General features: G+C 42.3%; 1 protein-coding gene across 1 annotated transcript in view; it reads right to left on the bottom strand.

The window, feature by feature from the left end:
- Positions 1–13,254, bottom strand: part of LOC121510109 (protein crumbs homolog 1-like) — a 50,420-nt gene that overhangs the window by 15,152 nt on the left and 22,014 nt on the right. Inside the window, exons 5-8 of the mRNA XM_041788019.1 lie at positions 12,906–13,091; positions 12,700–12,813; positions 5,013–5,966; positions 2,081–2,622 (exon numbers count right to left, since the gene is read on the bottom strand). Of these exons, the coding sequence (XP_041643953.1) occupies positions 2,081–2,622; positions 5,013–5,966; positions 12,700–12,813; positions 12,906–13,091 (1,796 nt within the window). The remainder of the gene's footprint in view (positions 1–2,080; positions 2,623–5,012; positions 5,967–12,699; positions 12,814–12,905; positions 13,092–13,254) is intronic.

Below are 13,254 nucleotides of genomic sequence, written 5' to 3'. Positions count from 1 at the left end.
ACTTTGGACATATTTTGTTATTATGGCTGTAAGTCTGAGCACTTTGGTCCCTTTTCTCAGGAGTAATTGAACTTGACTTTTCAACATCTGGTTCATGATTATTGCACATTATATGGAACTGTCAGCAGTTTAAAAGAAGAACAACACAAAACTGGTGTTTTGCTATTGTGTTTTGCTATGAATACCCAAGTCATGTGGTTGTGAGTACCATAACGAGCCATATATGTGTGCATGCCCACAATTCTCAGCTTTCCAACGCTGTTGGAATTTTTGTGATCGGACAAACTTTGACGGAGTTACGGTCATAATACTCTGGACATATAAAACACAGCGCCGGCGCTGGGTCAGTAGGTAAAGGGTTAAAAGAATAGTGGGGCTCATGCCCAAAACTTCCTTCAACAGAAATACATTCAAAGTGTACTTAGTTGAAATTTAACAATTATTGCTTTTATTTTGCGAAAAACTGTAAAGGAAACGCAGCTATTGATGATAAAAATTAATTTTTACTTTTTTACTCTTGTAGTAGGTCACATACCAGAGCCTGTAATTTTTTACATATGTAAAGGAGCATGTACTTCCAATTCTACTCTACAACAGAATGCTTTTGCCACCTCTATTTATTACCAAACTGACAGGAGAAAAAGCACAATTTAAATCGTATGTAATTGGAATCGTATTTGTATTAAAATTTGGAAGAAAGTGTTCGAAACTCTTTTGGTTAAAAATCATTTGGAGCCCTTATTTCTTTGGATTTTAGCAGTTAAACTGTTCAAATGACTGATTTTTGACAGCAATGATTCACTTTTTTCCACATTGGTCTGGGGGGTGGGGAGTGGGGGGGTGGCTCCAGGGTAAAAGGTTGGGAGGACACACCAGAAGCTCAGGCCCAGAAAACTACCTGATGTGTTGGAAGTAGACTACAAACATGGAGATACTTGTGGTTATTCAATGTTTGTTCTGAGATCAGAGCTAACTTCATTTCTCCAGCATGTCCTCCGTGCATAGGTGTAATGCTCCATGTGTATTGGTTTAATTGGTGACAATGCTAAGTGGAGACTTTCAACTGATTGTGTTCATAAATCTGATTATTACAGCAGCTGATAAAAACAGAAACAGTCCTAACCAAGAAAACTTTTTAAGTATCCCCATCAGATATGTATTTAACGTACAGCTAAAGTAATGAGAGCAGCAACAGATGCACTCGACTGAAACCCACCACTTTGCACAGTCACATTTTGAACCATTACACCATTGATATTTTAATGGTTTTACAGTTTTAAATGTTGACTTGAGTCAAATTTTTAAGTAATTCTCTTCCCAACAAACACACTGAATTTTATTCATTTATTTATTCATTTGTTTTCATTTTTTAAATTCATTTTTTATTATTTTTATTTATATTATTTTTTATTTATATTATCTTATTTTTTTATCTCATTAATCAGATTAATTGCATTATACATTGATTATTTGTGGAATTTTTAATATGTAAATTTATATTATGAGTAAATGTTGCATTTTTATTTTTTACATTGCTTTGGCAGTAACTGATCTGTTCATGGACTTGTCTGCCCCCACTGGTTACACAGATATTTTTGTCATGAAACACAGCAGACAGTTCTGGACTTGTGTTTTTTTAGTTTGTATTAAATCTTCATGCTGTTTTTGTCTGTAGTGTTGTGTTTCATGCCACACTTCCTCCGCCTCCACACTAACTCTATCAGTCGTGCATACTCTGTCAAGCATTCCATTGCATTCATTTTCGGGGGCATGCACAGCTGTCTCTGGGGTTGTGCAGCAGCCATGATGCACAGGCGTTGTTAAAAGCCAGTGTCTCTCCAGCCTCAAGCATATCTATCATGCCACTAGCTATGATTAACTCACATCTTTCTTAAAGCTTAATTGGACATTATTAAAAAAAAAATCACCCAGTTTATTGGCTTCAGAGGATGCTGCTTGATCCGAAAATGTTAATTTATCTGTTTGAAACGTGCAGAAACCCTGTTTTTCTGGGTTGTGTCTAGCTAATCCGATGATCACAAAGTAGATCACTGGATTAGCTAACATATTTCTCTTTTACCTTGCATGTGTCATCACTCAGGCATCCTGACAGCACATTCTCCTTGTTGCTCTCTTGGTACACTTCTGCATCTCCTGGATGGTCCCCAACAGTTAGGTGTTTGTGGTCCAGCCGTATGTCCTGCAGGCAGCCCTTAAAGTTTCCACCCCAGGCGTTCATGTTCATGCCTGCAGGGAGCCCTCCAACATATGCCACATCCCCTGCTTCTATGCTCACGTTCCCTAAGGCACGATGATTCCCCGCTTTAGGAAACACCACATTGCCGTACCGCACCTTAACAGTAACCAAATTATCCATGCCATCGGTGACAAACTGGGCCTCAGACAGCAGTGTGGTGTGAGGGCTGTAAATAGCCACAGTGCCTTCCTTCAGGTAGATGGTCAGGTAAGGCTTCCCCTCTCGATGGAGCTGCAGGAGCAGCCCGTTGTGCTTGAGGGAGCGCATTAGGAAGGAGATGGTGAAGTTGTCACCGTGGGTTTCTGTGATGTTGAAGGCAGCATAGCTGATGGTGTCCTCATGACCAAAGGTCCAAGGGGGATACTCTGAGGAGGCAGTGGGAGGTACAGATTTGTTAGTCTCTTTCATTTGACCCACTGGCAAAATCCTCCGCTGTATGAGCAGCACTTCATTTTCTATGGGGTCTCTCAAAACTGACAAAAACAGCTTCTAAAGCCCAGTTAAGACTAAAAATTCAAAGAAATACATGCAATGGAGCACTCTGCAGCAGAGAACAATATTTTCCCCCATTACATATTTAGCCACTACAGCCTTGAATTATTTATGTTTTCGGTTATATAGCGTAGTGATGGAGGAGACAGGAGAGTTTATCAGGCTGGAGTTTGAAAGTTTAAACAACAATGATGTTACTAAACATGACTTCTCATGTCAAACTAAGCCACTTGTAAAATTAAAAAATCAGATGTTGGTGACTTGGAAAAGCAAAACTGAAATCGAACACAGAAAGTGAAAATAAATAACAATAGAAACTAATGAAAAATCCCAAACTATTAAAACCTTGATCTGAACCATTTGGGCCCAGTTAGATAGTGTCAGGACCAATCAGCGACGAGGGGTAGTACTTTTGGGCACGGCGGAGTCGTGACGTAAGCAAGCAGCGACAAGAAGCCGGTGCAATCATGATGGAATAGATTACCGTGGATGCTGCTAAAGCGCCGGTTTTATCAGAACTTGACGACATTTCTTTGTTTAAAAAAGAAAAAAGAACAGCAGTGAGCTTTTTCTTCTCAAAAACGACAAAAGTCGTGTACTGACATGTTTATAGTCGCCATGGTTTGCGTTATGCAGTTCTGTATGGACTTTACTCCTTCGGTTGCAGCACACGCGCACCTCAGTTTGGGGCAACGAAGTCACGTGTTTTGTTGCCCTGACTGGCTTATAAAGATGTGACAGAACATTAATCCAAACACCCTCTGTGTGTTTTTTTTAAAAGGCTCTGCCCTTTCCAAAACACTCTATAAGAGGTTTTCTTAGATGTGTGAAACAAATCCATCTGGCTTGTCAGGTTACAGGTTACCTAAAGTAAGAGGTAGATGTTTAACTATCTACAATACAGAGAATCAACTGATCTAAAGCTTTGTATTCACAAAACTTCAGCATTAATTTAGTTTCACATCCATAGACCAGGCTGATGTCAGCCTTCAGGCTCTGCTTTTGTGTTCTTAAAATCAGGTCCAGGTAAATGTCATAAAACCTCATTTAGAATAGAATTAACCTTTATTGTCATTGCAGAATACAAGTACTGTGCAACGAAATTTTGTGTGAACAGAGCACTATGCCACTGCGTCTGACTGCACCGCCATCTTGAGCCAATTGTGGCCAGAGATCAATATCTACAGACTAAGAAACAGTCTGGATCTCTGGTGAGTCCAAATATCCCAGATTTAAGCAGATATCAGTCAGGTTTTCTCCCGTTTTTGCTGCTCCTCACAGAGCAGACTTCCGGGTTTTACAGCCCGGAGCCGAGCGATCGTGTCGCTCGCTGATGTGACATCAATGCAAACCCCTATTGTTGTGTGTGTAGCTCCACCTGTTTGGGTTGGATTGGTAAGAGTGGTACTGCTACACAAAGGAGCCAAAAAGTGGGACTACGGGTCCGTTTTTTGGGACCCTTTCCAACGTTTGCTCTATGGAAACACAAAGAAATGTGTGGAAACGAGGCTGTAGAGACGGCTCTACTCTGGCAAACATGCACTCACTGTAATGTAAGCAGATCCTATCTAGCAGGCTATCTTCACTACTCGAGTATGGGCAACAAGGAGGCCTACTGCAACCAGGTTCTAAAAGGGTTAAGTATTTATTTTATTTGATGAAATGTTTCCCTGAAGAGTTGCTGCCTTTCCCCTGGGTTATTAAAGCCAGAATCAAAAGTGCAGAAGTTAGACCTCTGTAAATGGTTGTAACTTGTCTTGTTTCCTTCAAAATATGTCTGACTGAGTACATTCAGTTAGACGAGCCTAGAAAGTTCAGTTTCACACATGATGCTAAATTTGTTGAAATAGTGAAGCCTTAACAGCATATTAAGAGTTCATGTTTTCAACTAACAAAACAAATGAAGATAGCCACATCAAGTATTTGATGAAGTTAAATTAAAACTGAGCATATCGCGTTCAGGAGGCCACAGAGTCAAGTGCTTCCATAACTGAGATCCGCTGATTTCACGCAAGCCCTCATCATAGTGATGTTTAGGGTAATTACTCAGTATGTACAGTAGTAATGATTTACTTTTAAAGGAATGCTGTCCAACACTGCTACAGAATAATACTAGCACATACACAAGAATAAAAGTGTCTCATCCTACTTTTTTATTCATGGCTACTTTTCTCATATGCTCTTCAAACCTCAAAGTCCTTTTAGCATTTCATAAAGAAAGAAAAGCAGAAAATCTGGAGAAACCTCCTGCAAGTGCTCTTACCTTCCTCACAGCTCTCTCCGTAGAAAGGCCGATGGCAGTCACAGCTGGCACGGACCCACATGTCCACACACCGTCCACGCAGCATACATGGGTCCTCCTCACACCACTCCTTTTTGCTGCATCCCAGTTCCAAACCCTGGTTCTCCTCTCTGATGAGGTCCTGGGGCAGAAGTGGTTTGTGGTCTACTCTGAGGTCCTCCATGCAGCCAATGAACCCCCGTCCACTAGATGTTTGGGCTAAATATTCCTGTGGAGCTCCTCCGATGTACAGCTGCTGAAATGAGCTTGGCTGGAGGAAGATCAGATGGTTGTAGCCCTCGTTCTTCACCTGACACTCCTTCTCACAGCCTGGCCCTTTGACAGCCAGAACCAGCCTCTCGTCCATGGTCACAGTGACCTGGTGCCATTCTCCGTTATTGACCGGTCCAGGGTAAACGGCCTGCAGGACCTTCCCTGACTTCACCTTGGCCTGAAGGGAGCCTTTGACAAGCTCCAGGGAGACAAAGCGCTCCATGGTTCCCCGGTAGTACAGCACCATGTCAGGCAAAGTGCTCTTAAAGCGGAGCTGCATGTGGAGTCCGTGATTGTAGTCACTGGTGGACCGTTTGGCCTTCTTTTCAGACACTGGCAGCTGAATGAAGACGTAACCTTCAGAGCTGAAGGAGAAGGTTGTGGAAGTGTTGCAGCGTTCTCCCGTCCAGCCTGGCGGACACAAACACGTGTAATCGTGCTCTCCGTCATCCGTCAGCACAGGTACACAGTCTGCTCCGTTTTGACAGCGGTGCTGTTGGCACCCGACCAGTCGCACGTCACAGTCTGGCCCACCCCAGGGATCATGGCCAGGTTCTGGCGCTGGGCAGTGACACCTGTAGTGGTTGGCAGCATCTTCACACGTGGCGCCATTCTTGCAGGGATTGCTGTCACACTCGTTGATGTCCACCTCGCAGTGTACGCCTGAATGGAGAGACATTCATGTTTAGCACAACTTCAAAAGACAATCACAGCAGAAGTCATGTCTGTTTAATCAATCAGAGTGGAGAGGCCTGCACTAGAACACAAGGCTAAGCCGGCACACACACAGATGAACAAGAAGGCCGTGAATTTTCCATCAGTGTCATTTGCATCTGAGGAAATGGCTGCAGGAAATTAGAAGTTAATCAGTCATGAATTAAAGGTTAATTGGCTTCGAACAGATCTCCTTAACACGATTACAACCAGATTATGTCTTTCTGATTGTATAAACTAGACATTAAAATATTGCTTGTCAGACAAACAGAATGACAGTTTGCCTGCCACAGTTCTGTCGTCAGTAAGCCCTGGCAGCAGCAATCAACCTGCATTAACAAAGTCGCTTAAAATACTCTACATCCAAGGAACCACGGAGCTGTCCTTCCTTTCCGTGCCAAGATTCAGGCTTCGAATGCAAGCAAGCAACTTTTACTAAATGTAGCATTAAAGTGCTGAAACATACTGTACCTGCCAGCCAAAAGGGCCCACAGCAGCAACAGCACAGCAGCATCAATATGTTCCCCCTCATGATCCACAGAGTGAACAGCCAATTCACTCCACACACCACCAGATGACACAACTAGGTCCTCTCTCTTTCTCTCTCTCTCTTTCTCTCACCCAGGCGTACCTCCACTCCTCCGCCCTGTACCAGGCAGACAGGCAGGAGTGATTACAAATCAGCCCTGCCCACCTTTTCTCTTCCTCCCTCCTGCATCCCTCCCAGAATCCCTCCCTCTTCCCTCACACCCCTCTGCTCCTCTCGTGTCTGCAGCCCAGCCCTCACAGAGCGGTAAGCCTCCAGCCTCCAGCTGGCTCCTGTCACTGTTTGACAAGAGGAATGCAGTGCTGCATTCCCCTCCCTGCTCTCCGTGCTGGCCTGTGGATGCCCACTAGTGGCAGGAGGAGCTGCAGGGAACCTGCAGGAGGTGCTGCAGGTCCAGGTCTGAGTGCGGCCCCTCTGATCTATGGAGCCACGTGGATCATGATGTAAAGTTTGTGCATCTGCGTTTCAGTCTGTTTTAGATTACAGTTCATTAGATTTATTGCCTTTGAAAATATGAAACAGTCTGCTTTGGTATGAGAAGTAAATAAAAAGAGGGTTTGTGAACTCTTATTTGGACTGTTTTTGACCCAAATGATGCCCTACAGTTGAAAGAAGTACGTTTTTACTGCAGCTGTGCCATGAGAGGTCATTAACAATCAACAAAAGGTATAAAACATTATATTCCTCCCCTCTGCTCCAGCTTAGAACGTGAAATTAAAATGTCTGGGGAAAGCAAAACTTAAGCTTAAAACAATCAATGGGATATGCAAATAATATTCAAATCAGTACTGTCAGGCAAGATTCTTCAAACATTATAAAGACTCTGCAGTAGACAGTCTGATGCTGCATGCACCCTCATGAGGAAGAGGAGGAGGAGGAGAGGCAGGAAGTGAGTGAGTGAGCTCTAGAATAAGCTAATAAGCATCATTGGACTGTTGGTCTCCTTTTAAAAAGAGAATTACAGTTTGAGATGAAAACGGTAGCTCTTATGTGGTCCGAAGTAGGGCTGGGCGATATGGCCAAAAGTTGATATCCCGATATATTTTTGCTATATCCCAATACACAATATATATCGTGATATTTCGAAATGGCCTCTCAGCAGCCGTATTTAATTCAGCCCCAAATGACACTAGTTTGGTCATAACAATAGACTGTTCTATTGGATTTTTAATAAAGTTGTTTGCAGATAGTAAAAATCAATATAAAGTCAAACTTAGCAGCTTTATTTTGAAAAGGACTTCACTCAATCTTTTACTAATAAATCAAAAATACATAAATCATGAAATACTCTGTCTTTTACAGTGTATGCAAAGTCCTGAAGTGTTTTCTGTGTTATTTTTACAATTGCTGACTATAAAATGATTATTTTTCTCATTAAGGGTGAAACAAACCTACACAAAACTCACCAATCATGCTTGCAGTAAATGGCCAAAATTGTGCAGTCTAGTCCACTATTCAGTCTCACAGCTGTGATTATATTAGTCCGCTATCTGTGCTGATGAATGCTGGACCAGTTTCCGACAAGTTCATAACATGAGAGCGTTTTTAGACTTTATTCATGTTTGATAATATCTTTGATATTATTGTAAGTCTTAAGTCTGGTCGTATGCAAATTGTTTTTCTCAGTGATGCAATCGTCGTCCACGACCAATGGGAGCTGGTGCACAGCGTAGATCAATCTAGAGCCGTTGAATGTCCGCTCAAAACTCAAGAGATTGAAAAACTTTTCTGCTTAGAGCTCTGCACCTGTGTGTTTGTGGGCCTTGTCTGTCAATTCATCCAAGCTGACATGACAAGTACGGTCCTGGGATTTTCAAAGGAAAAGTCCAATCAGTTGTTTATGTGATGAGAAGACTCACATTTTCGTACGGTACTTTTACCCCGAAGTGTTTCTAGGATAGTTCTGTGCCTCTCCACTCGTCCTCCAGACTCTGGGACCTTGAAGAGTGGAGAGGCACAGAATCCACGTTGCTTGAAGTCCAGTGTGAAGTTTCCACAGTCAGTGATGATTTGGGCTGCCATGGCATCTGCTGGTGTTGGTCCACTGTGTTTTCTGAAGTCCACATTCAACGCAGCCACGTACCAGGACATTTTAGAGACCTTCATGCTTCCTTCTGCTGACAAGCTTTATAAAGATGCTGATTTCATTTTTCCAACAGGACTTGGCACCTGCCCATACTGCCAAAGGTCCCAAAAGCTGGTTCAATGACCATGGTGTTACTGTGCTTGATTAGAGAATCTATGGGATATTGTCAAGAGAAAGATGAGAGACACCAGACCCAACAATGCAGATGATCTGAAGGCCGCTATCAAAGCAACCTGGGCTTCAGTTACACCTGAGCAGTGCCACAGGCTGATCGCCTCCATGCCATGCTGCATTGATGCAGTAATTCATGCAAAATGAGGCCCAACCAAGTATTGAAGGCCTAGAAATGAAGATACTTTTCAGAAGCCTGACATTTCCACTTAAAATATCCTTTTTTTAATTGATCATATGTAATATTCTAATTTTTTTTTTTTTTTTTTTTGCCATAATCATCAACAATTCAAGAAATAAAGGCTTGAAATATTTCACTCTATGTGTAACAAGTCTATATAATATATGGGTTTCACTTTCACAAAACAGTGCCAAAAAATATTGAACTTTTTCATGATATTCTAATTTTTTGAGATGCACCTGTACATGCTCAGTGGGTAAATTTAATGGATTTTAAATGTACAGCACAAACATTTTAGTCTTGTTAAGTGTCCTTCACAAAAACTAGACTCAGTTTTTATTATCAAACCTTGTTATCGTCCTTTCCTCTTAAAGGGTGTTGTCATATTTTAGTTGACGATATTGAAGCTCCTAATTAGCTCGAACAATTTTAATCCAAAAATGTTCTACATCAGCCTTTAGAAACCCAGTCAAACTGTTTTTGTAACTCCATATGCACAGCCTGATTAAGTGCAACAAGGAGGGGTTCATCCGTAGTGGATCAACCCCTAGTTAGACCAACGACCACCTCTCCTCCTGCACGTGCAAAGCCAGCCTTGTTCACACGTGCCACATGAAGATAATAGGATCATATTTAGAGACCACCATCGTCTTTTTGTTCTGTCTCACCAGTATGATTCATTTACATCCAAACAAAACAAAAACAATAAAGGGCTGAAAATTTGGGGAAATCCTTTGTTTTACTCACAGTGTTTTATATCCTGTCTTTTTTTTTCATCAGGCTTTAATTAGGCCCCTAAGAAGCTTTGCTGTAATCTCCCCTCCCCCTGATAAATTTCTGAGGAGACCCCCGTTTAATGCCCACAGTGGACGCCTGACATATGGCACCTTTTATTGGCTTTGTTGTTTTCTATGCTCTTCCAAACCATATGCCCTCTCATCCCCTCCCATCCTCTGCTGCGTCTCCACATCTCGCGGCCGCAATAAGCCGGGCGTCAGCAAATTAGCCTCTTGCTCTGTCCATGAGAGCGTTTGGCTGAATTCCTCACGTCTAAGTCCAGATTGTGTGTTTCAAGGTCAGCTTTTGGTGCGTTTCCTCCTGTTTTGAGTGATGCAGTGACAAATCTCCTCTAATGAGGAATTAATACCTTGGCTGGCCATGAGGAATGATCAGCAGGATGAAGATTAACCCTTTATTGTTTGGCTGAGGTGATCCTGAGACCCCGTGTACAGGTTATCTCTCCTCACTGGCTTCTATTGAGGATGTTCAGTTTACTTCAGATCGTTAAACCTGGAAAGGAAATTCCTGTTTCAGTGTGGAAACCCAATGAAATAATGGATGTTAAATTTAGTTTGATGCATCAATATTTATTTAAAAAGAAACATGACGCAGCGTGCCGGTAGTCGAGTGGTTAAGGGATGCACCATGTACGCAGGCGGCCTTGGTTCGAATCCGGCCTGTGGCACCATTTCCTGCATGTCTCTCCCTGCTCTTTTCCCTGTTTCCAAGTCTATCCACTGTCCTCCTCTATCTAATAAGGCACGAAAAGGCCAAAAAATAAATCTTTAACAAAAAAAAAAAAGAAAGAGACATGACTGGATGTAAAAGGAGCACTTTAGAGAGGCAGAGTCCCTGAGAAGATGGGCAGTGATTCACCAATCTATGAAAAACAGGGTCAGAACACTGTGCAACAATATCAGAAAAATGTTTCTCAATGTAAAATTGCAAAGACTTGATATCCCTCTATCTAGAGTCCATAAAATCATCAACAGATTCAGAGAAGCTGGAGAAATCTCTGTGTACGGGACAAGGGATGCCAATATGGGATGCTGGTGATCTTTTGGCCCTCGGGTGGCACTGCATTCAAAACAGACATAAAGTGGCCTTGCCATCCACAAACACAAGTTAAAGCTCTATCATGCAAAGAAGAATCCATATCTGAACAGGTTCCAGAAATGCAGCAGTCTCCTCTGGTCCAGTGCTCATTTAAAATGGACTGAAGTGAAATGGTAAACTGTTCTGTGGTCAGATGATCTGAAATTTGTAATTCTGTTTTGTGAACTGAAGAGGACAGGGACCATCCAGCTTGTTATCCTGGCTCAGTTCTAAAGCCTGCATCTCTGATGGTATGGGGTTGCATTAGTGGCCACGGCATGGGCAGCTTACACATCTGGAGAGGAACTATCAATGCTGAAAAGTAGAGAGAGGTTTTAGAGCAACATATGCTCACATCTAGACAGCGTGTCTTTTAGGTAAGGCCTAGAGTCTTTCTGCAAGACATCCATCACAACAGCATGGCTTCACAGTAGAAGAGTCTGGGTCCTAAACTGACCTGCCTGCAGTCCAGACCCTTCACCAAAAGAACACATTTGGAGCATCATGAAATAAAAGAAATCAAACAAAAATGACCCAGGACTCACTTCCTATATGTTAACAAACTGTTGTTAAAAGAAGATGGGATGCTACACAGTGATACACGTTGCCCTGTCCATTCTTTTTTGAGATGCACTGCTACCATCAAATTCAAAATGAGCTAATATTTTTTCATGAAATTTTAAAATGTCACAGTTTCAACATCTGATATGTTGTTTTTGTTCTAGTGTGAATAAAATATGGGTTTATGAGATTTGACATTTGTTGCATTCCTTTTTCTTTGCATCTCACACAGCGCCCCAACTTTTTTGGAATTGTTGTATTTAAAAATGCTATCACAGAATTTTTAGCCATGTTGATTCTGTAATATCTGTATTGATCCCCATATTGGCATAAAGTGTCTGATTATATGTTGCCATATCAGTTGTTTGAGCTGGACTTGCTGTCTTGTACCTTGGACTCTTAGCCAGTGGCAGCTGGAATTAGCTCCAGCCCCTCCAGCCCCAGAAAGGATAAGTGGTGTAGATCAGGGGTTCTCAAACTTTTCAGCCCGCGACCCCCAAAATAACCTGTGCCAGAGACCGGGGACCCCCACTGTGCCTGAAGATGGTTGAACACAGCCATGCATATTCAGTAATAGTCACGCTCAAACAAGGCTGCCCATGGGGCGGGGGGGGGGGGAATCCGTCCGTTATGGACGGGGGGAAATCCGTCCGTTATGGATGGATTTTGCTGAAAAATTTCAGCAAAATCTGTCCATAACTTGTTGAGTTATGTTGCAAACAAACAAACAGACCCTCCCGATCACATCACCTCCTTGGTGGAGATAAAAATTGGTGGAAAGGGTTTAAAATGGACAAAAATGGGTTTTAATTTGCTTTAACGTGTTAAAATTGGTGGGAAAAAAAATGATAAAAAGGTGAAAAATTGGCAAAATTGAAGTCAAGTGGCAAATGTGTAATCCAAAAAAAAATTATGGGTTTGTTTTAAGGCATCTGGAGACCCCCGCTCAGTGTCTTGTGACCCCCAAAGGGGTCCTGACCCCAAGGCTGAGAATCCCTGGTGTAGATAATAAATGGACATTAGGACAGTCAAATAATGCTGCATCAGACTGTTTTTCAACTGTTCACAAAGCTGCAAGCTTATGAATATTTATTCCAGATCTGTCATATGAAGGTAAGGAAGTGGATGTCCCTCATCAGACTCCTTCAGACCGTGAGGATGAGCGACACCAGAGACAGGACAGCTGTGAGCTGTCTCTGGAGGAAAAGCAGCAGAGTTTAGTTTAATTAGTAGATAAGAGTAGATAAGAAGTTCCTCCTACCTGTGAAGCCGTCTCGACACACGCATTGATAAGAATTGATCAGATCCTGACAGCTGCCACCATGCTGACACGGAGCAGACTCACACTCGTCCACATTGACGGAGCAGTTATCTCCTGTAAGCACATGAAAAACAGATTTATATCCATGTTCTGTCACTTTATTTAGTACACCATCAAATGTAGAGTTTACAGTGTAGCAGACTAACCGCTGAATCCTGGCAGACAGTGGCAGATGAAGCCAGCCGCTGTTTCATAGCTGAAGTTGGCTATGCTGAGTTCAGGGAGCGTCTGGTAGTTAAAGATGTCAGAGCGCTGGAAACATTCGCCGTCATTCTCGCAGGGTTGCTGCTCACACTCGTCTATATCCACCTGGCAGTTCTCTCCTTCATAACCTGGACACACAAACATGAGCACAAACAGGGTCAACATTTACTCATTAACTGTCAACCTCAATATCACAAAATATAGGGGAAACAGCTTAGCACTGATAATAAATGGTTTTAAAAAAAAAAGTCAAAATGATAAGTTTAAAGGCAACAAATCTGAAAAAAAATT

The sequence above is a fragment of the Cheilinus undulatus genome, linkage group 5, assembly GCF_018320785.1.
Source record: "Cheilinus undulatus linkage group 5, ASM1832078v1, whole genome shotgun sequence".
In the NCBI taxonomy this organism is placed as follows: Eukaryota; Metazoa; Chordata; class Actinopteri; order Labriformes; family Labridae; genus Cheilinus; species Cheilinus undulatus.
The sequence above is the reverse complement of the archived record's forward strand: the minus strand, read 5'-3'. Positions and strand labels throughout refer to the sequence as shown.